This window comes from Lissotriton vulgaris, chromosome 4_1, assembly GCF_964263255.1.
Source record: "Lissotriton vulgaris chromosome 4_1, aLisVul1.2, whole genome shotgun sequence".
NCBI classification, from domain to species: Eukaryota; Metazoa; Chordata; class Amphibia; order Caudata; family Salamandridae; genus Lissotriton; species Lissotriton vulgaris.
In genome coordinates, this window is record NC_141691.1 from 512,039,796 (window position 1) to 512,062,344 (window position 22,549).

The 22,549-nt window shown below is 52.7% G+C and overlaps 1 protein-coding gene across 1 annotated transcript; it reads left to right on the forward strand.

Moving 5' to 3' along the window:
- The first annotated feature begins 11,796 nt into the window (after positions 1-11,796).
- LOC147718910 (uncharacterized) lies at positions 11,797-19,398 on the forward strand. The gene is made up of 3 exons (XM_086967266.1): positions 11,797-12,807; positions 13,559-14,310; positions 19,378-19,398. Exons 1-3 carry the CDS (start codon positions 12,498-12,500, stop codon positions 19,396-19,398), a joined length of 1,083 nt encoding a protein of 360 aa, XP_086823392.1. The 5' UTR covers positions 11,797-12,497.
- The last annotated feature ends 3,151 nt before the right edge of the window (positions 19,399-22,549 follow it).

Genomic DNA, 22,549 nt, shown 5'->3' on the forward strand with positions numbered 1-22,549 from the left:
TTAATTAAATAAATATATTAGACAAAATAATGAAAATATGTTTTTATATTGATATGTGTGGTGTAATATTTCTGGATTTATTTGGATTTTGATTCTTTGATTTAGTTAGTCTTTTTAGTTTAATGTTTTGGCTATCATTTTTAAGTATTCCACTCCTCTTGTTGTAGGGTAAAGTTGTACTTGTTGTTGTAAATATTGGTACATTTGGGCAGTTTGTCTTGATAGTTTGGGTTTTAGTTGTAAGACAGATTGCTCTATTCGTAATTCTTGAAAACTTTGCTCTTTTTGGATTGCTGTGAGGAGTTTGTGTAGTGTGGGAGTTATTCGTCCAGTTGAAGATAGGAAGGAATTATGCCAACCCTCAACTGCGTTGTTTGTCTTGGCTTCTTGGTTTAGGGTTGGTAGATATACATTCCACCAAGGTATTAGGAATTTAGGTTGGCGTCTGTGCCCTGACCTGTGTAGTCTACCCACCCAGGTGTCCTCAAAGTAATCCAAAAGTGGAGCACGTTTTTGCTCGTTTTGTGTGTAGAAAGGACTTTCGATTAAAAGATTATAGTGTTCAGCCACATCAGTTATTGGCACGTATGCTAGGGCTATTAGGTGTTTGATCTGGTATGCAAAGGTAATATTGGTAGCATACTCAACACTAAGGGCCCCATTAGGATAGCGGGCGGAAAACCACCCCGCCCGCCATGGATGCGGGAAACAACCGCCCGCCATGGAGGCGGTGCAACCGGCAGACAAATTAGGATCGACCGCCACTAGAGACCGACCGCGGCGGTAGCGGTGAAAATGAAACCGCCCGACGTGTGCGGTGATGACAAAACTCCGACCGCGGCGGTCGGAAAAGCAGCTGGAAATACAACACCGCCCACAGGGAAAGCGGAGACACCGCACAGGAAATTACGATATCCCCGAGGGTGGCGCGGGCGGACCGGCAGGCACCGACTGCCGCGGTCGAAGGCAGGATTGCATGGGAGAAATGACGGACAAGCACCAGCAAAGTCACCGCAGCGGACGAACACGAAATCCATCGCGGTCGATGTCAAAGCACCGCAGCGATGCAAAATACTGCATAAACAAAGTAGCCCAGCAACAAATACATACAACACACACACACAGATACAGAAATGGCAAAGAAATACACAATACAACATAACCACACCCACTACACACCTGACAACCACTATCCAATTGGACACACCCACACAGCTGAGTACAAATCCACACCCTCCACTCACCACAATCCTTTGCATCTTCCCAGAACAGAAGGCCACACACCACATCTGAGAGAGGCAAAATCGCACACAACACCCACCACCACCATCAACACCACCATCACACCATCACAATCAAACCCCCAGCACAGAACACACCTCATCACCACACCCTTGCACCCACACACCCCTGCACCCACAAACACCTCAACACCCCCACACCATGACCTCACAAAAAATGCCCAAATTCACAGAGAGTGAGTTGACAGTCATGGTCAACGAGATTGTGAGAGTAGAACCACAACTATTTGGGAACCTAGTCCAACAGACACCATTAGCCACCAGGGCACAAATGTGGGAAAGGATTGTCCAAAGGGTTAATGCAGTTGGGGCCACCCCAAGATCCAAGAAGGAGATCATGAAGCGGTGGCATGATCTCAAGAGGGTTGTCAAGGAGAAGAGGAGCAAGAACTGGACTGTGGCAAACTTGACTGGCAGTGGCCCTCCCGTCCCAATGAAGACATTCACACCATGGGAGGAGAAGGTGCTTGGTATCCTGCTACCTGAGAGTTACACAGGAGTAGCCGGGGGAGTGGAGGCTGGTAAGTACAGACAACCACATTGACTTTTACCTCCTTGCAATACCCAACCACCAATACACTGTCCATCCCTAAACAAGATGTAGCCAGCCATTCTGCTGAGGAGGCCTGTATGGGGCCGGAATGTCAGTACAACAACTCCCACCATAGCCCCTGTCCCACAGCCCAGCATCATGGAGGCCTGCCCCACCCAGGAGAAAGTGTCAGCCATTGCACTGTTTAACAAACAAACTAACAGGTTGGTAGCCATCTGCACTTGGAGGGTGTTTGTGGGTGCGAGGGAGGGAGGGAGGCAGGCCTGTCTCACTACTCCCAGCATGCCCCTTGTCCCACAGCCCAGCAGCATGGAGGCCTGCCCCACCCAGGAGAAAGTGTCAGCCATTGCACTGTGTAACAAACAAACTTACAGGTAGGTAGCCATCTGCACTTGGAGGGTGTTTGTGGGGGTGAGGCCTGTACCACTACTCCCAGCATGCCCCCTGTCCCACAGCCCAGCAGCATGGAGGCCTGCCCCACCCAGGAGAAAGTGTCAGCCATTGCACTGTTTAACAAACAAACTAACAGGTTGGTAGCCATCTGCACTTGGAGGGTGTTTGTGGGTGCGAGGGAGGGAGGGAGGGAGGCCTGTCTCACTACTCCCAGCATGCCCCTTGTCCCACAGCCCAGCAGCATGGAGGCCTGCCCCACCCAGGAGAAAGTGTCAGCCATTGCACTGTGTAACAAACAAACTTACAGGTTGGTAGCCATCTGCACTTGGAGGGTGTTTGTGGGTGCGAGGGAGGGAGGGAGGGAGGGAGGCCTGTCTCACTACTCCCAGCATGCCCCCTTGTCACACAGCCCAGCAGCATGGAGGCCTGCCCCACCCAGGAGAAAGTGTCAGCCATTGCACTGTTTAACAAACAAACTTACAGGTTGGTAGCCATCTGCACTTGGAGGGTGTTTGTGGGTGCGAGGGAGGGAGGGAGGCCTGTACCACTACTCCCAGCATGCCCCTTGTCCCACAGCCCAGCAGCATGGAGGCCTGCCCCACCCAGGAGAAAGTGTCAGCCATTGCACTGTGTAACAAACAAACTTACAGGTAGGTAGCCATCTGCACTTGGAGGGTGTTTGTGGGGGTGAGGCCTGTACCACTACTCCCAGCATGCCCCTTGTCCCACAGCCCAGCAGCATGGAGGCCTGCCCCACCCAGGAGAAAGTGTCAGCCATTGCACTGTGTAACAAACAAACTTACAGGTAGGTAGCCATCTGCACTTGGAGGGTGTTTGTGGGGGTGAGGCCTGTACCACTACTCCCAGCATGCCCCCTGTCCCACAGCCCAGCAGCATGGAGGCCTGCCCCACCCAGGAGAAAGTGTCAGCCATTGCACTGTGTAACAAACAAACTTACAGGTAGGTAGCCATCTGCACTTGGAGGGTGTTTGTGGGGGTGAGGCCTGTACCACTACTCCCAGCATGCCCCCTGTCCCACAGCCCAGCAGCATGGAGGCCTGCCCCACCCAGGAGAAAGTGTCAGCCATTGCACTGTTTAACAAACAAACTTACAGGTTGGTAGCCATCTGCACTTGGAGGGTGTTTGTGGGTGCGAGGGAGGGAGGGAGGGAGGCCTGTCTCACTACTCCCAGCATGCCCCTTGTCCCACAGCCCAGCAGCATGGAGGCCTGCCCCACTCAGGAGAAAGTGTCAGCCATTGCACTGTGTAACAAACAAACTTACAGGTAGGTAGCCATCTGCACTTGGAGGGTGTTTGTGGGGGTGAGGCCTGTACCACTACTCCCAGCATGCCCCCTGTCCCACAGCCCAGCAGCATGGAGGCCTGCCCCACCCAGGAGAAAGTGTCAGCCATTGCACTGTTTAACAAACAAACTTACAGGTTGGTAGCCATCTGCACTTGGAGGGTGTTTGTGGGTGCGAGGGAGGGAGGGAGGGAGGCCTGTCTCACTACTCCCAGCATGCCCCCTTGTCCCACAGCCCAGCAGCATGGAGGCCTGCCCCACCCAGGAGAAAGTGTCAGCCATTGCACTGTTTAACAAACAAACTTACAGGTTGGTAGCCATCTGCACTTGGAGGGTGTTTGTGGGTGCGAGGGAGGGAGGGAGGCCTGTACCACTACTCCCAGCATGCCCCTTGTCCCACAGCCCAGCAGCATGGAGGCCTGCCCCACCCAGGAGAAAGTGTCAGCCATTGCACTGTGTAACAAACAAACTTACAGGTAGGTAGCCATCTGCACTTGGAGGGTGTTTGTGGGGGTGAGGCCTGTACCACTACTCCCAGCATGCCCCCTGTCCCACAGCCCAGCAGCATGGAGGCCTGCCCCACCCAGGAGAAAGTGTCAGCCATTGCACTGTTTAACAAACAAACTTACAGGTTGGTAGCCATCTGCACTTGGAGGGTGTTTGTGGGTGCGAGGGAGGGAGGGAGGGAGGCCTGTCTCACTACTCCCAGCATGCCCCCTTGTCCCACAGCCCAGCAGCATGGAGGCCTGCCCCACCCAGGAGAAAGTGTCAGCCATTGCACTGTTTAACAAACAAACTTACAGGTTGGTAGCCATCTGCACTTGGAGGGTGTTTGTGGGTGCGAGGGAGGGAGGGAGGCCTGTACCACTACTCCCAGCATGCCCCTTGTCCCACAGCCCATCAGCATGGAGGCCTGCCCCACCCAGGAGAAAGTGTCAGCCATTATACCCTGCACGCTCACCTTACAGGTATGCAACTACCGTTTATCTTCATGAAGTGTGTGTGTATTAATCGATTTACTATTGTACAAAATGCATAGACAATCAACCTTTAGGACACCATGATCTAACTATCCACTATGTAATGTAACACGATGTTGCCATGATTTGTACAACTGATGACAGCACAATGCACTAGTGTACAGACAGCTGATGATACACAGATGACACAAACACTGACCACTCCCCATCTACTCCACAGGTGATGAAGAACTCACTGCTGGGGACAACACCAACGACCCGCAGAGCCAGTCTCCACCTCCGGCACATGGACTCACAGATGCAGACTCCCAGGACAGTATGGACGATGAGCTCCAGCCCGGCACATCCGGTGTTCCACACACCCAGAGGTCCCAGGCCCCCATCCTCCCCACCACCACCTCTGCTGCAACGACAACGCAGCAGACCCCTGCTGTCACAGCCTCTGCCTCCACCGCAACCACCACCGCAGCCACTGCCACCAACACCACCACGACCACCAGTACCACCTCCCGCACCCTCCCTGTCCCTAGGGATGACCAGCCCACACAAACAACTGTGGAGGGCAGGGAGCCAGTGCGTGGCGCACCAGTGGCGAGGGAAGAGGTTCGTGGCAGCAGAGCAGGTGGGAGGGCCAGGGCCAGCACCAGACCTCAGGCGGAGTGGACACCATCCCTGGACCACTTCACCAGAGTTGTGGATGCCTATCAAGAGGTCCAGGGACAAAGTGGCCGGTCGGAGGAATTTTTCAGGGAGCTCATCCTGCTGATGAGGTCCATCAATAACCACATGGGACAGATGGTGGACCTCATGGGCCAGCAAGTGGCGTTGCAGAGGGACAGGCCTGTGTCCCAACCATCACCGACATCCCCTCCTGTTGTGCAGCAGGATGCCAGTCCACCATCCTCCCCTGCGCCAACAGAGAGGGGCGAGTCCTCTGACGCCGCTGGCCATTCAGCAGGCCCCCCACCGCCAAAAAGATCTAGGGGGCGTCCAAAGAAGAGCCTGGGAGTCTCTGGAAGCCAAGCACCTGCCACACGCCAGTCACGGAGCCAGCCTTGAAGACAACCCTCTCCCCAACTGCATTGACTCTTTTGGACTATCTTTCCCCACATTGCCTTGGCAATGGCACCTGTCTGTTGGACTGGGTCACCACATTCATGTGGTGTCTACTCTTGCATCTCAGCGACCATGACTGTCAACTCACTGCTCATTCCCCACCTTCCTGTAAATATTCACGCACAATTCACATGTCCACCCCGTAAATAAAATACCTTACAATCCAGATTTTGTGTAGTGAATTCTTTAGTGCATAATTTACAATGATGATTATGTCCATGATATGTAAACATGATGTACAGTATGCAGGGCAGGAACACGCTGGAGAACCTAGGGAGACACAACAGAACTACAGTCACTGGTCTCATCGTGGCAACACACACAGATCACTGATCCACAAATATCCTAATTATCACAGGTACCCTACACAGTGTCTATCTGAAATGCTGTAATGCCGTCCATAATACATCTCCGGACGTAACGTCCATTCCAACAATCCCATACATAGGTGACAGAACATGTGGCTATTGGGAACATCTGCGCATAACCATTCATAAGATAAGCTAAGACACTAGACTATGTAGACGTTGTAACTCGTCACACACCTTCAAGTGAAGTAGCGTTGGATTAGCTGCTGCCGTTGGTCAACTCCTTCCTCCTCTCCACTCTCCTCATCACTGGATTCAGGTCCCTGAGCAGGTTGTGGCCTTGGTTCCTCACCGTCATCCAGGAGCAGGGGGACCCCCTTGTGGATGGCCAGGTTGTGTAGCATACAGCATGCCACAACGATCTTGCACACCTTCCCAGGCGAGTATGCAAGTGCGCCTCCAGTCCTGTCAAGGCACCGGAACCTTGCCTTCAGCAGCCCAAAAGTACGTTCAATTACCCGTTGTGTCCTGCCATGGGCCTCATTGTAGCGGATCTCTGCAGGTGTCTGGGGATTACGGAGTGGGCTCAACAGCCATGGCCTACTGGGATAAGCCGAGTCCCCTGTGGAAAAAAAAATACACATTGCAATGTTGTACGGCCACAGTAAAGGCAGTGACACACAGCATGCGATAGCAGTTGTGTAACTCACCCACAATCCAGGCACGTTCGGGATGCAGATTCTCCATCATCCGTGGCACCATGCTGTTCCTCATGATGAAAGAGTCATGTGCGGAACCGGGATACTTAGCACACACATGTGAAATTGTCATGTCTGCAAGGCACACCACCTGCACATTCATGGAGTGGTAGTGTTTCCGGTTTCGAAAAATGTGCTCCGTCGCCTGCGGTGCCACCAGAGCCACATGGGTGCAATCTATCGCACCGACTACATGTGGGATGTGCCCAAGTGGATAGAAGTCCCCCTTAACGGCAGCCAATTCATGTCCCCGGGGGAAATGGATGTAGCGATTCCGATAGATCATCATGGCCTCGAGTACATCCCTCAGCACCATGCTGAACATGGGTTGCGACATTCCCCCAGCGTTAGCCACGGTCTCCTGGAAGGAACCAGTTGCAAAGAAGTGTAGTGCTGCCATTACCTTGTGGGAGGGTGTGAATGCCGTAGGATAGTGACGGCGAGGCTGCAGGTGGGGCTCCAATAGATCACACAAGATCTTCAATGTCGGTCTGTCCAACCGGAATTTCCTGATGATTGCCTCATTCTCCATGTCCTCAAGCACAATCACCTGACGTAGGAGATCTGGCCTCCTCCTAGTTCAGGATTAAAAACAATAGGTCAATGACAAGCATCATGAGATGGCCATAGCACAAAACATCATTGATGTAATGGGTAAAAAACAATGGCCAGAAAGCTGCATGGCACATCTGGTTACATGGCTGCCCAATAGCTACACACAGAGGGCAGGCCTCTCCAGTGACAATACCCAAGTGACAATAATGTGGATACAATGATTAAACGAGTGACATGCGCAGACATGGAGCTACAAGAGCCACAAATCTAATGTGACTTAACATGTCTGTCATACCCATCTGCCGTACCTGCCAGACCTCAATGCATCATGTACATTGTGGAAGCATTCATCAACACAATGATCACAATAGCAGGGACACTTCTGGTTGTGTGCATGATCAGTTCTGAATGCACAAGTAGGGTGACCAACTGGCATTGGTCCAAATTCAGGACGGTGAGTGTAAAAATTCAGGACAAAGGGTCAAAATTCAGGACACAAATTCAGGATAGGAGGTCAAAATTCAGGACTAAACTTCAGGACAATAGGTACGTTTTACAGACACATCAGAGGTCGCGCAATAGTATATAAGTAAGCCCAGCCATTTCCAAACATATTCAACCATTTGCAAACCTACCCATCATGTATCCTTCCATCTATCATTTCACTCATCCATCCCCTCATCCATCCTTTCACTCATCCTCCATTATCCATCCATCCACCCTTTCACCCTATCCATCTGTACACTTATCCATCCACTCTTCATCCCATCCATCCATTCACTCACCTATTCAGCCATTTACCCTTTCACCAATCCAGCCATCCTTTCACTTACTAATCCTTCCACCCATCCACTCTTTTAGTCATCCATCCATCCTCCCTTTCTCTCTCCATCGACCCTTTCACTTAGCCTTCCATCCATCCATCCAACTACCCATCCATCCATCCATCTACTCATCCACTCATGAATCCATCCATTGCCCCTATCACTCATCCATCTATCATTTCACTCCTTCACACATCTATTCATCCTTTTGTCCATCTACCCTCCCTTTCACTCACTCATCCATCCTTACACCCACCCTTTCACTCATATGTCCATTCATTCACCCTTGCACTTATCAATACATCAATACATCCATCATTTCACTCATCCACCTACCCCCCATCATCCACCCACCCACTCATCCATCCATCCTTTCACCCACCCACTCATCATCCATCCATTCTCTCATCATCCATCCATCCATCCTTTCACCCACCCCCTCATCATCCATCCATCCACCCTTCCCCTCATCATCCATCCGTTCACCCACCCCCTCATCATCCATCCATCCATCCTTCCCCTCATCATCCATCCTTTCCCGTCATCCATCCATCCTTCCCCTCATCCATCCTTCCTTTCATCCATCCTTCCTTTCATCCATCCTTCCTTTCATCCATCCTTCCCCTCACCCATCCATCCATCCCATCCATTTATCCTGCCCCTCATCCATCCTTCCCCTCCATCCATCATCCTTCCCCTCATCCATCTTTCCCCTCATCAATCATCCAGCTACCCTTCCACCCATACATCCAGCTATTTACATTTTCTCTCCATCCTTCCCCTCACTCATCAATCCATCTATCCTCTCTCATTATCCATTTAGTCAATCTTTCATTCATCCATTCACCCTTTCACTAATTCATCCAGCCATTCACACATCCCTTCACTTACTTACTCGCCCACCTTTCCATATTAATTTTGAGCTGAGCCCTTTTGAGAAGAGGCCCATCAAGAACTTCACCCTCGCTGCAGGGGCCGTTCCAGGACTGGTACAGAAGCCACCCAGGGCAGAGACAGGATCCACCACAGGGGGGGACAAGAGCCATCACAGGAGGGGGTGGACTGGAGCCACAACATGGGGGACAGGAGCAGGAGTCATCACAGGAGAGGGAACGTGATCCACCAGGGTGGGCACAGGGGTGGCCATGCAGTATTCTAGTATCATCTTGGGCTTCTCGCCCCCTCCTGCACAAGCTCCAAAATGCCATCCCCCACTGTGATATACAGTACTCACAGGAGATACTCTAAGAGAACTGATTGTCCTCCATACTTTGTTAATCAGTGTGGGTGCGATTGTGCCATTTCTTTATTGTATTACGTTATGCATGTTTGAAGAACCGAGGTTTGCTTACAAATTAGTGGCAGTAAGTAAGCTCGGTGAAGAGAAGCAGGTGCTGCCTCGGTGTAATCAGGGGTGTAATCTGGCCGAGTCTCGGATGTTTGGGGCCCTGGGTAGAAATGGAATGTGCAAGCCCCCCTCTAAATAGCAGATACAAGACGCATTCAGGGCTGTTTGCATGTGAATGGATGCCCCCTGCTCCTGAACCTGCGCCCCTCCCTCTGTCACCTTCAAGCACCTCTTAACAGCTCATCAAGGGCTGGAGGTGTGAGGGTTGCCATCCCGCTGTGCCTCTACAGTGCTGCTGGGGGTCTGAGCTTTCATGCAGCATCGGAGTCAAGAAGGGAGGTGGGGGAAAGCTGTGCCCGGTTAAAATTACGGACAAATGGCGTCCGTTAAAGAATCCTTCACGGACAACGGACAGACAGCCAAAATTACGGACTGTCCGTGAAATTTACGGACGGTTGGTCACCCTATGCACAAGTCAGGTACGATACAATGCAGTGCCACCAGCCTGGTCAAGGTCTGCACTGACCAACAACACATTAAACCTCACTACATCTATGTAGAGCACCTGACGTCTGTCAATTATCAGCACCCATCAAAAGCCTTACTAAAATGGCACAAACACATGCTAAAGTGGCTCAGACTGAACGTGCGTCCTCCTGTGGATGCAATGGCTCTGTGGCATCGTGTGTACAATGATGTGCCCTACACCATGTAGCTGCATGGCACTTATACATTGTCCATGATTGACATACACAGCAATGTGTACGAAAATGCCAGAACCTAGCGCCAGTCCCTGGCGGTGTGACCCCAGCACCACCATCTACCCAGCCAAGGTAGCCATTGGCACATGGACTGGTGTCCATGCCGCTGGCTAGGCTCCGCCGCATCAGTCGCGGTACCTACCGCCGGTCCCCGGCGGAGCATCACCGCCATGGTGCATTGCATACAGCCAATGGCATGGGCGTTCAATGTGGCATGATGCAGATTTGAATAATGCGGAAGCGGCGCGCCGCCGCCGCGGAACGCCGCCGCCGCGGAGCCGGTCATTGGATGCTTTTGAATGATGCACCATCGCGGTAGCGCACCCCGGACACCCGCGGTGCGTCACCGCCATGGTGCATTGCATACAGCCAATGGCATGGGTGTTCAATGTGGCATGATGCAGATTTGAATAATGCGGAAGCGGCGCGCCGCCGCCGCGGAGCCGGTCATTGGATGCTTTTGAATGATGCACCATCGCGGTAGCGCACCCCGGACACCCGCGGTGCGTCACCGCCATGGTGCATTGCATACAGCCAATGGCATGGGTGTTCAATGTGGCATGATGCAGATTTGAATAATGCGGAAGCGGCGCGCCGCCGCCGCGGAGCCGGTCATTGGATGCTTATGAATAAGGCTGACCCAGACAACCAATTGTAGCACCTTATCAGCTTCCTAACGACCCCATGGGCCTATAAATCTGTGGGAGTGAGCCACACATTCCCACTGCTCACAGAGCCTGCTGCCTGGGACCCTCTCCTGCTGCTGCCTGGGACCCTCTCCTGCTGCTGCCTGAGACCCTCTCCTGCTGCTGCCTGGGACCCTCTCCTGCTGCTGCCTGGGACCCTCTCCTGCTGCTGCCTGGGACCCTCTCCTGCTGCTGCCTGGGACCCTCTCCTGCTGCTGCCTGGGACCCTCTCCTGCTGCTGCCTGGGACCCTCTCCTGCTGCTGCCTGAGACCCTCTCCTGCTGCTGCCTGGGACCCTCTCCTGCTGCTGCCTGGGACCCTCTCCTGCTGCTGCCTGGGACCCTCTCCTGCTGCTGCCTGGGACCCTCTCCTGCTGCTGCCTGGGACCCTCTCCTGCTGCTGCCTGGGACCCTCTCCTGCTGCTGCCTGGGACCCTCTCCTGCTGCTGCCTGGGACCCTCTCCTGCTGCTGCCTGAGACCCTCTCCTGCTGCTGCCTGGGACCCTCTCCTGCTGCTGCCTGGGACCCTCTCCTGCTGCTGCCTGGGACCCTCTCCTGCTGCTGCCTGGGACCCTCTCCTGCTGCTGCCTGAGACCCTCTCCTGCTGCTGCCTGGGACCCTCTCCTGCTGCTGCCTGGGACCCTCTCCTGCTGCTGCCTGGGACCCTCTCCTGCTGCTGCCTGGGACCCTCTCCTGCTGCTGCCTGAGACCCTCTCCTGCTGCTGCCTGGGACCCTCTCCTGCTGCTGCCTGGGACCCTCTCCTGCTGCTGCCTGGGACCCTCTCCTGCTGCTCACAGAGCCTGCTGCCTGGGACACCTCACAACTCACTTCCGCCACAGGTCTGCCATATCCACAGGGATGTCAAGAACAGATAAGATCCGTGCCAGTCCATTCACGAGTGAGGAGCTGGATGTCCTTGTGAACGAGGTGCTGGCACAGTACCCACGGCTGTTTGGTGGCCCCAATGTCGTGGTAAGTCACCATGTAGGGAGCTGTAGGGCAGGGTGGTGTCAGACGTGTATTCATGATGCAGCTGTATGTTATTTTGGATGTGTGGTGCTGACAAACACTGACAGACAAGATGTTTGCAGGTGGTGGGAGTGTGTGTTTTGCATTATGACTCTGTCCTAGGCCAATACTTGTATGTGTGAGTGGGATGTGCTACTTTTTGGGGCAGACATGACCAACGGTTGTTTGCCTTGTAGCTGGTTGGACAGTGTCCGCTTGTGATGTAATTTCAGGGTGCCCCTGTAGTCATAGTCAGTGTGCCCCACAGAGTAGGTTCAGTGGCTGCCCTTCCAAAGTTTGTCCATCAGCCAACTTACATGCTACAGTTGCTGCACACTGATTAGTGGATATGCCACATCAATGCCCTGTACAATTTATGATTTATACAGTGCTGTCGATGCATTTGTGTTGAATCATCATTCTTCAGTGTGATAATCATGGAGACTACGAAGCTCAATGTGTGCATGCATTCACTAATGTTTATGCCATGCAGAGTGGCCTTGTGAGGGTACCCCCAGTTCTGGAGGGAGGGGGGTCACTGTGCGTCCTGATTCAGTGTCTGGCTGCTGTACTGATAGATGCTGACATATGACAATGTGTAAATGTTCATTAGTCCTTCTTTACTCTCATACCTGCAGCTCAAAGTACACCAACGTAAGGCTGTCTGGAGGGCCATAGCAGCAAAGGTGCGAGCCCTGGGGGTATCAAACAGACGACACACACACTGTCACAAGAGGTGGGACGACATCAGCCGGCTGGCTAAGCAAGTGGCAGAGATGAAGTTGGGGATGGTACCACGCACAGGGCGTGTGGCACGCCGCACCATGACTCCGCTGATGGCACGCATACTGGCAGTGACCTATCCAGACCTGGATGCACGTCTGAAGGGGCTTCAGCAGCAAGACAGCGATGGTGAGTATCCGGGGAGGGAGAGTTTGTCTGGGAGTGGATGCATGTGTAGAGTGCCTGTGTCTGCGGTGACACATGTGATGTGCGTGTGCTGCCATGCTGTGATATGTGATGTGAGTGGCAACTGTGATGTGTGTCTGTATGAGGCATTGGCCCACCATGGCCTTACTCTGCAGCTCCTGGCTGCAGTTTTCAGTCCTTGACATATATTTTGTTGTCCACATGGTCACTCTTCTTTGTGATGGTGGGTGTAGTCCCTATTATGCTGTACAGCTGTGTCCACTTAATGAGTGTTACACCATGTCAGTGTACTTTGCATGCACCTGCATGGTAGTGGCCCACACATCTGACAACAATGTGAACCCACATTGGCACATGGTGATTGTAATGGCCTATTTGACAATGTGGCATGTGTAGACAAAACAGGTGTGTGTATTCCCCTCTGGATCCCTTTAGGCTCTGGAAGTGGTGATGTTAGTTGTGGCTACATCATGTCCGTGGGGCAGGTCCATGTGGGCTAGGGGAACACCATCCATGGGCAGGGTGTAGTGCTGTGTGTCATCGACATTGGTCCACTCCTGCCTGTTTGTCCGCATGACAGGCTCAGTTGTGGTGTAACTGGTGTGTAGCAGCACAATGATTTGAGGGTGTGGTGGTTACCATGTAGCTCTAGGCCTCTCATGTGCTGCATTGCTGTGATATCGTGTGACCAGACTATGACACTTATACAACCATGTTTCTGTCACTAATGCAGATTCGGAAGACACCACGGCGGAACATGATCCTGAAAGTGGTGGGGAGACCAGCACGACAGCGGCAGCAGAGCAGGGTGAGACGGAGCAAAGTGACACTGACCACACCAGCGCTACTGAGGGTGACAGGAGTATGCATGAGGAATCTGTGGCTGAGACACAGAGTACCACTTCATCTGATGGCAGGGGGGATGAGTCCCTGTTAGCAGCCACAGGGGATGGGGACTCTGCTGCTGCATCTGACTACCAACGGCCACTGCCCACCCTCCCATCCACTTCCTCTGGGGCTGGCCGTATCCGTGTCACTAAGAGGGGACGTGTGACATTCACACATGGCACCGCAGCACCTGCACCTGTCCCCCCTGCTGCCCTCAGTGCAGAGTGCGTAGAGCTCCTGCGGCAACTTTGCGTGGGCCAGACCGCCCTGCTGAATGCCTTCAGTGCCCACGATTACAAAATAGGGCAGGTTCTGGCATTCATGGAGGGCATACACTCTGACGTGGGTGGCCTACATCGTACACTCCTGTCATTGTCAGGTACAGTGACGTCAGCCCTCCAACATGCCCCCTTTGCAGCTCAGGTGCCTGTGACGTCCACCCAGTCAGTGGCCACATCAGATGACAGTGAGCACTTGGGACATACATCAAGTAAACGTTACAACACTAGGAGCACAGCTCAGACCCAAAGCAAACAATCCCGTCCACAGACTCCATCCCCAAAGAAGGGCAGGGACCCCCCAATATGCACAGACCAGGTGGAGTCACAGAAGAGAAAGGCCAGAACAACATTGTGTCAGACATCAGGCTCACATGCTGCTGAGCCATCACCAGATATTGACTCTGCTATGCCCACAGAGGATGTGTGGGATGTCATGACTACACCTGGGGTGAACACAGGGACACACCCACCTACCACATCAACCCCAGAACAAAGTACATCGAGGCAGGTGGAGGGAAGCCCTGCTGTGACCAGCCCAGTCATTGTGGCAAAGAAGGGCAGTGTAGTGGCCATCCCTGGCAAGAAGGGACAGGAGGGCAGTGTAGTGGCCATCCCTGGCAAGAAGGGACAGGAGGGCAGTGTAGTGGCCATCCCTGGCAAGAAGGGACAGGAGGGCAGTGTAGTGGCCATCCCTGGCAAGAAGGGACAGGAGGGCAGTGTAGTGGCCATCCCTGGCAAGAAGGGACAGGAGGGCAGTGTAGTGGCCATCCCTGGGGTAAGTGGGAAGGTGGTCACTGTGGGGGGTACACCTTCCAGAGAGGCTAAAGTGGTCCGGAGGCGTAGCCAGCACAAGCGTACTGCAGGATCAAGCACTTCTCCAGAGGGAGTGGCAGTGTCTGCCCCTGAAGTGGAACAGTTGGGGGGTGTGCAGGTGGTGTCAACGCCACTTCCCATCAACCCCATGACAGGGAAGCAAATTCATATTCCAAAGAAGTGGAAGGGCACCCCTCCAACCTCTCCCACCCACACTGTGTCAAGGGCGTGCATGACTCCACCTCCACGTGCCACGGTGCCACCTGGTCCGCACAGCCCTCCACCTTGCAGGCCCTCTGTTATAGCCACACCACATGTCCCTCTGTCACACCAGTCAAGTCGACCTGCAGTCCCTGACACACAGCCAGGTTCCACTCCACATGACAGCCAGGAGTGAGTTGTCAACACCCTCAGACGCCTGTGCCACACATAGGTGTGCTACAGTACACCATTGTTAGCGATGTGGGTGTGTTCCTGGGCCTGTTGCTCTGATGTGCTGTACCCTGCCAAGGACTCTGGGCCTGTTGCTCTGATGTGCTCTCCCCTGCCAAGGACTCTGGGCCTGTTGCTCTGATGTGCTGTACCCTGCCAAGGACTCTGGGCCTGTTGCTCTGATGTGCTGTACCCTGCCCTGCCAAGGACACTGGGCCTGTTGCTCTGATGTGCTCTCCCCTGCCAAGGACTCTGGGCCTGTTGCTCTGATGTGCTGTACCCTGCCAAGGACTCTGGGCCTGTTGCTCTGATGTGCTGTACCCTGCCCTGCCAAGGACACTGGGCCTGTTGCTCTGATGTGCTCTCCCCTGCCAAGGACTCTGGGCCTGTTGCTCTGATGTGCTGTACCCTGCCCTGCCAAGGACACTGGGCCTGTTGCTCTGATGTGCTCTCCCCTGCCAAGGACTCTGGGCCTGTTGCTCTGATGTGCTGTACCCTGCCCTGCCAAGGACACTGGGCCTGTTGCTCTGATGTGCTCTCCCCTGCCAAGGACTCTGGGCCTGTTGCTCTGATGTGCTGTACCCTGCCAAGGACTCTGGGCCTGTTGCTCTGATGTGCTGTACCCTGCCCTGCCAAGGACACTGGGCCTGTTGCTCTGATGTGCTCTCCCCTGCCAAGGACTCTGGGCCTGTTGCTCTGATGTGCTGTACCCTGCCCTGCCAAGGACACTGGGCCTGTTGCTCTGATGTGCTCTCCCCTGCCAAGGACTCTGGGCCTGTTGCTCTGATGTGCTGTACCCTGCCCTGCTAAGGACACTGGGCCTGTTGCTCTGATGTGCTCTCCCCTGCCAAGGACTCTGGGCCTGTTGCTCTGATGTGCTGTACCCTGCCAAGGACTCTGGGCCTGTTGCTCTGATGTGCTGTACCCTGCCCTGCCAAGGACACTGGGCCTGTTGCTCTGATGTGCTCTCCCCTGCCAAGGACTCTGGGCCTGTTGCTCTGATGTGCTGTACCCTGCCCTGCCAAGGACACTGGGCCTGTTGCTCTGATGTGCTCTCCCCTGCCAAGGACTCTGGGCCTGTTGCTCTGATGTGCTGTACCCTGCCCTGCCAAGGACACTGGGCCTGTTGCTCTGATGTGCTCTCCCCTGCCAAGGACTCTGGGCCTGTTGCTCTGATGTGCTGTACCCTGCCAAGGACTCTGGGCCTGTTGCTCTGATGTGCTGTACCCTGCTCTGCCAAGGACACTGGGCCTGTTGCTCTGATGTGCTCTCCCCTGCCAAGGACTCTGGGCCTGTTGCTCTGATGTGCTGTACCCTGCCCTGCCAAGGACACTGGGCCTGTTGCTCTGATGTGCTCTCCCCTGCCAAGGACTCTGGGCCTGTTGCTCTGATGTGCTGTACCCTGCCAAGGACTCTGGGCCTGTTGCTCTGATGTGCTGTACCCTGCCCTGCGAAGGACACTGGGCCTGTTGCTCTGATGTGCTCTCCCCTGCCAAGGACTCTGGGCCTGTTGCTCTGATGTGCTGTACCCTGCCCTGCCAAGGACACTGGGCCTGTTGCTCTGATGTGCTCTCCCCTGCCAAGGACTCTGGGCCTGTTGCTCTGATGTGCTGTACCCTGCCCTGCCAAGGACACTGGGCCTGTTGCTCTGATGTGCTCTCCCCTGCCAAGGACTCTGGGCCTGTTGCTCTGATGTGCTGTACCCTGCCAAGGACTCTGGGCCTGTTGCTCTGATGTGCTGTACCCTGCCCTGCCAAGGACACTGGGCCTGTTGCTCTGATGTGCTCTCCCCTGCCAAGGACTCTGGGCCTGTTGCTCTGATGTGCTGTACCCTGCCCTGCCAAGGACACTGGGCCTGTTGCTCTGATGTGCTCTCCCCTGCCAAGGACTCTGGGCCTGTTGCTCTGATGTGCTGTACCCTGCCCTGCCAAGGACACTGGGCCTGTTGCTCTGATGTGCTGTACCCTGCCCTGCCAAGGACACTGGGCCTGTTGCTCTGATGTGCTCTCCCCTGCCAAGGACTCTGGGCCTGTTGCTCTGATGTGCTGTACCCTGCCCTGCCAAGGACACTGGGCCTGTTGCTCTGATGTGCTCTCCCCTGCCAAGGACTCTGGGCCTGTTGCTCTGATGTGCTGTACCCTGCCCTGCCAAGGACTTTGCACTTCCCGATTGTGATTCACCAGTGCATAGTCTATGGCATTTGCACATGATTTTGAGAGTTGCTGTTGTCTACTTATGTTGTGTAGCTACATCTGTGCAATATGTGAATAAATACAGTACATTATGGTGTGTTTTCTCTGTCTCCTTACTGATTAAAGTCATTTTCTTGTTTGACTGAGTTCCATGGTCTATTTTGTACATCACCATTGCAAGGTTGTATGTGGCCATATGATTTTTAGACAGGGGGACAGGTTCTTCAGTCCATTGTGGCCCTGCTGATGTTGTACTCTGTGATGGTTATTTGGCAGGCCATGCAGTTTTCGTGTGGGTGAATTGCTATTGCTGCATACACTGTTCACAGGTCACCTTGGGGGACACTGGCAGCACAGGGTGTGCAGCTGTGCTGTGGTGTAGTAGATGTTTATGATGTGATGAGGTGTGTGTTTCCCATTCTGTGTGCCCTGGCGTGTATGTGTATGGTCGTCTTGTGTTGGCCCTTGGTCCTGGTGGCATGGCTTACATGGCATGTGTGTGGCAGAGGTGTGCAGTGTGAAGGGTGTTAGTTTGTAGTGTATGTATGTGTGCCCCTGTATGGTGTGAGACACACATGTGTCAGGCAGGAGTTGTATGCCTGTTGTATGTTTTGTCTTGCCCTGTGTGGATGTTTGTATTCAATTGTGTGGGCTGTGGGGAGTGCACTGGTGTTGTGTGTCCGTTGTCAGGCAATCCTGCTGTGCCTTTGTCCCTGGTTGTGTGTCGCAGTGTGTGTGTATTGTGCTTGTTGTTACAGTGCTTGTTGATGTGCAAGGGGGTGCACGGGATTGGCACCTGGCCTGTGACTACTTCGGGTGGTGTGCAGTGTTGGTCGGGGTGGTGTGTCGCTGTGATGTTTGGAATGTGTCCATGCCTTGCTGTTGCCCTGCCTTCTGCATTGTGCGCATGTGTTGACCGCGGCGGTGACGTGTCCGTGACCGTGACGTTGCTGCAGGTTGGCCGACGTTGTGTGTTCCGGATGCCGTGGGGTGCCTTGTTCTGAGGTGGGTGATGTGTGGGTGCCCATGTGGATGTGTTGTGCCCCCCAGCAGGATGCCAGTGTTGTGCTTGGGACCTGTGTCGGCATGTGTGTTGTGTGGTGTATATGTGTAGTGACGTACCTGCGGCGGCGTCCGCGGCGGCCCATCTGGCGATAGTGTTGCAGCAGGTACATGACCGGATGCATGTGGAGGGCTGGGTCCGTGGGGTTCATGTCGGATCTCGGCGTGCGTGCTCCGCTGTAGACTTTCCGCCTGCTAGAGCTGTGCGGTGTCTCCGGTGCGGTGCGTCAGCTTGTTTGGCCCATCCTAATATGTCGAGCGGGGCGGACGTCATCGACCGCGGCGGAGGGTCTCGATTGGCTGCAGCCGCCGCGGTGGCGGGCGCACCTTGATGGCGGAGCGAGGCGCTCCGCGGCGGACGGGAAATGACCTGTGTTTACATATCCTAATGTGGCGGACGTGATTTCCACTGCTAGCGGGCGGAAAAAGCTGTTTTTCCGCCCCGCCATCGTTTCGGTAGTGCCACCGCCCGCTATCCTAATGGACCCCTAAGTGTTGATTTTTGCAAATGTCTCCATAGACATTGGTTACAATGGAAGTAACATCCTTGTATGGATGTGTGTGGATATGTTTTAAGAATGGAATTGATCATACCTTGTTCGAAGTCCATTAATATTTTTAGTGAAAAGAAGTCTGATGTTTGTTCTTTGATTTTGTTCAATATTTCTGTGTAAGTTGCTGTTTGTTTGTTTGGTAACAAACAGTTGATAAATGGGTTACAGGTATTATGGTATTGCCTGTGTATAGTATATAATTGATAGAATGGTTTAGGGCATATGGTAAAAGTGCCATCCATCATCCACGTTTGACTTTCTTTTAATTTTTTCAGGTTGTTATTTGTAGCAAACATTATGATCCTTTTATCTTTGTTGTTATTATCGTAGAAGATTCGTCATTATGTGTGATGGTAAGTTCAGGTGGAATAATGATCTCCTCAAATGTTTTAGGTATTGGTATTGTGGGTCTACTGGATTTTTTGGTCCTAGCTATGGTTCTTTTTATAGAAGCAATTGATGGTAACTGACCTCTTGCTTCTCTAGGTACTCTAGGTAGTAATTCTTTTAGAATTACGCTTGTTGGTAGGTCAGATGTGCTACTTAATTCTTTTATATTTTCTAGAGTAGATCTAACCTCTATTTCTGAGATGTTAGGTGGATGGTTATGTTCAGTAGTATTAATGACACTTGTTTCTCTGGTTGTTGCACGCCCATAGCATTTGTTTGAGTAATACTTAGTACATTTCCAGTTAACTTTAAGGTTTTTTTTTGTTTTTCCTGAGTATAAGTATACCCCACATAGCATAATAAAAATGTTCCTTTCTGAGATGTAATAAATCTTGCATCTTCTGTCATTGTTGTTTTCTTAAATCTAGAAAAGTAGTATTAAAAATATTAGGAAACTCTTTTAACTTTACAAGCATTTTGAAATAAACATGTACCATTTGTAGCTTCTTACTTACCAACAGTAAAGTTGTAGATTTAGAAAGTAGATGTATTTTCAGTTTGATGCTGTTATAGTTTTTAGAGGTCTGTAGAAAGAAAGCAAAGCATTTTATAGGAAATGTATATTTGTGTATTTTGGTTAGACATTTGCTAGTGTGTAACCTTTAATAATGAGAAAGGTAATTTTATTTTGATTAAAAAAGATAACATTTTAGGAAAATACACATACAAATTCTAATAAAGGCAAGTATTAACATTGTCCATGTGTGAGAGCAAAAAATTAGTAAATGTGTTAGCATTCTGTACTTACTAAGTGTCTATGCTTAGTTGTTGAATGTCTGTTCTTGGATGATAAAGTGCTGCTTTTTGTTTTTCTGTTATCTGTTGTGAGAAAAAATGTTGTATGAGTAAAAAGTTAGTTATGTAATTAGAATAGAAGTGACATTTTTACAAAAGCAATTCCACTTATTTCGTTTTATAAACCTGTGTTTACTAATTTTTAGCAATTTAAAAGAAAAGACACAATTATAAAAAGTTTTTTTACTTTTCACTATTTGTCTAATTTTTTGAACAATTAGGTGATGAAAATGTTCATCTGTTTTAAATAGTAGAGTCTGTTATGGAAAAAAGGAGATAGAGAAAGAAAGAATTAATTATAAAATATTGAATATGAGTAGAAGGTTACATTAGATCAAATTTATTATTCAGAGCTATTAGATTACTTACTTGTACTTAGTAGTATTTTCATTTACAGAAGAATATTAAAGGTAGTCGAAAATTTGGCTGTATGTCTTCAAGCTGAATATTTTCTGCAGGTTTTAGTGTATAATTATGAATTCTTTATATAGGGTATGCTTAATTAGTGTTCATTTCTGATTGGTCACATACGTTGAGAAGTGTTTCTATTGGTTAGTTTGAATGTTTTTTAGTAAAAGAATTAAGTTACATGTTTGTTAAAGGTTTATACAGAGGAGTAGTGTATTTGTAAGTATTTTAATAATAATGTATATAATTTGTATTGGTAGTAAAAATAGAAATATATTAGTAAAATAAATTTTATATATTAAATGGACACCTTTGGACAGATTGTTAGCTGCCTGCTTGTGGAGCGCGGCGGACCAGCTGCTTGCGGACCTTTCCCTCTTGTTTTTCACCCATGACTCGCCGGACCCGCTTTGCGGGTCCCGCAGCGCGTCGTCCATCAGAGGGCTGCACCGAGGAGCTAAGGAGGAGCGCGGGGTCAGGCAAGTGTTCCAGCGGGGCTGCGAGCAAGGCAGGGGACTCCAGTGACCAGGAGCCCCTGCGCGCCCAACCAGCAACACCTGGGCTGCTCTCCCCGCTGGCCACGCCCCCCCGTCCACGGACCTAAAAGCTGCCTTTACCCCAGCGCCTGTGGGACACCTTTGGCCAGATTGTTAGCTGCCTGCTTGTGGAGCGCGGCGGACCAGCTGCTTTGCGGACCTTTCCCTCTTCTTTTTCACCCACGACTCGCCGGACCCGCTTCGCGGGTCCCGCAGCGCGTCGTCCATCAGAGGGCTGCACCGAGGAGCTAAGGAGGAGCGCGGGGTCAGGCAAGTGTTCCAGCGGGGCTGCGAGCAAGGCAGGGGACTCCAGTGACCAGGAGCCCCTGCGCGCCCAACCAGCAACACCTGGGCTGCTCTCCCCGCTGGCCACGCCCCCCCGCCCACGGACCTAAAAGCTGCCTTTACCCCAGCGCCTGTGGGACACCTTTGGACAGATTGTTAGCTGCCTGCTTGTGGAGCGCGGCGGACCAGCTGCTTTGCGGACCTTTCCCTCTTCTTTTTCACCCACGTCTCGCCGGACCCGCTTCGCGGGTCCCGCAGCGCGTCGTCCATCAGAGGGCTGCACCGAGGAGCTAAGGAGGAGCGCGGAGTCAGGCAAGTGTTCCAGCGGGGCTGCGAGCAAGGCAGGGGACTCCAGTGACCAGGAGCCCCTGCGCGCCCAACCAGCAACACCTGGGCTGCTCTCCCCGCTGGCCACGCCCCCCCGTCCACGGACCTAAAAGCTGCCTTTACCCCAGCGCCTGTGGGACACCTTTGGACAGATTGTTAGCTGCCTGCTTGTGGAGCGCGGCGGACCAGCTGCTTTGCGGACCTTTCCCTCTTCTTTTTCACCCACGACTCGCCGGACCCGCTTCGCGGGTCCCGCAGCGCGTCGTCCATCAGAGGGCTGCACCGAGGAGCTAAGGAGGAGCGCGGGGTCAGGCAAGTGTTCCAGCGGGGCTGCGAGCAAGGCAGGGGACTCCAGTGACCAGGAGCCCCTGCGCGCCCAACCAGCAACACCTGGGCTGCTCTCCCCGCTGGCCACGCCCCCCCGCCCACGGACCTAAAAGCTGCCTTTACCCCAGCGCCTGTGGGACACCTTTGGACAGATTGTTAGCTGCCTGCTTGTGGAGCGCGGCGGACCAGCTGCTTTGCGGACCTTTCCCTCTTCTTTTTCACCCACGACTCGCCGGACCCGCTTCGCGGGTCCCGCAGCGCGTCGTCCATCAGAGGGCTGCACCGAGGAGCTAAGGAGGAGCGCGGGGTCAGGCAAGTGTTCCAGCGGGGCTGCGAGCAAGGCAGGGGACTCCAGTGACCAGGAGCCCCTGCGC

What these genes read in the sequence shown, in the direction of transcription:
- LOC147718910 (XM_086967266.1), top strand. Translation starts at nt 12,498, where the DNA reads ATGTTCATTAGTCCTTCTTTACTCTCATACCTGCAGCTCAAAGTACAC. An exon ending in TCAGCAGCAAGACAGCGATG is followed by an intron (nt 12,808 to 13,558) that starts GTGAGTATCCGG and finishes TCACTAATGCAG; the next exon opens with ATTCGGAAGACACCACGGCG. An exon ending in CCCCAATATGCACAGACCAG is followed by an intron (nt 14,311 to 19,377) that starts GTGGAGTCACAG and finishes TTATTATCGTAG; the next exon opens with AAGATTCGTCATTATGTGTG.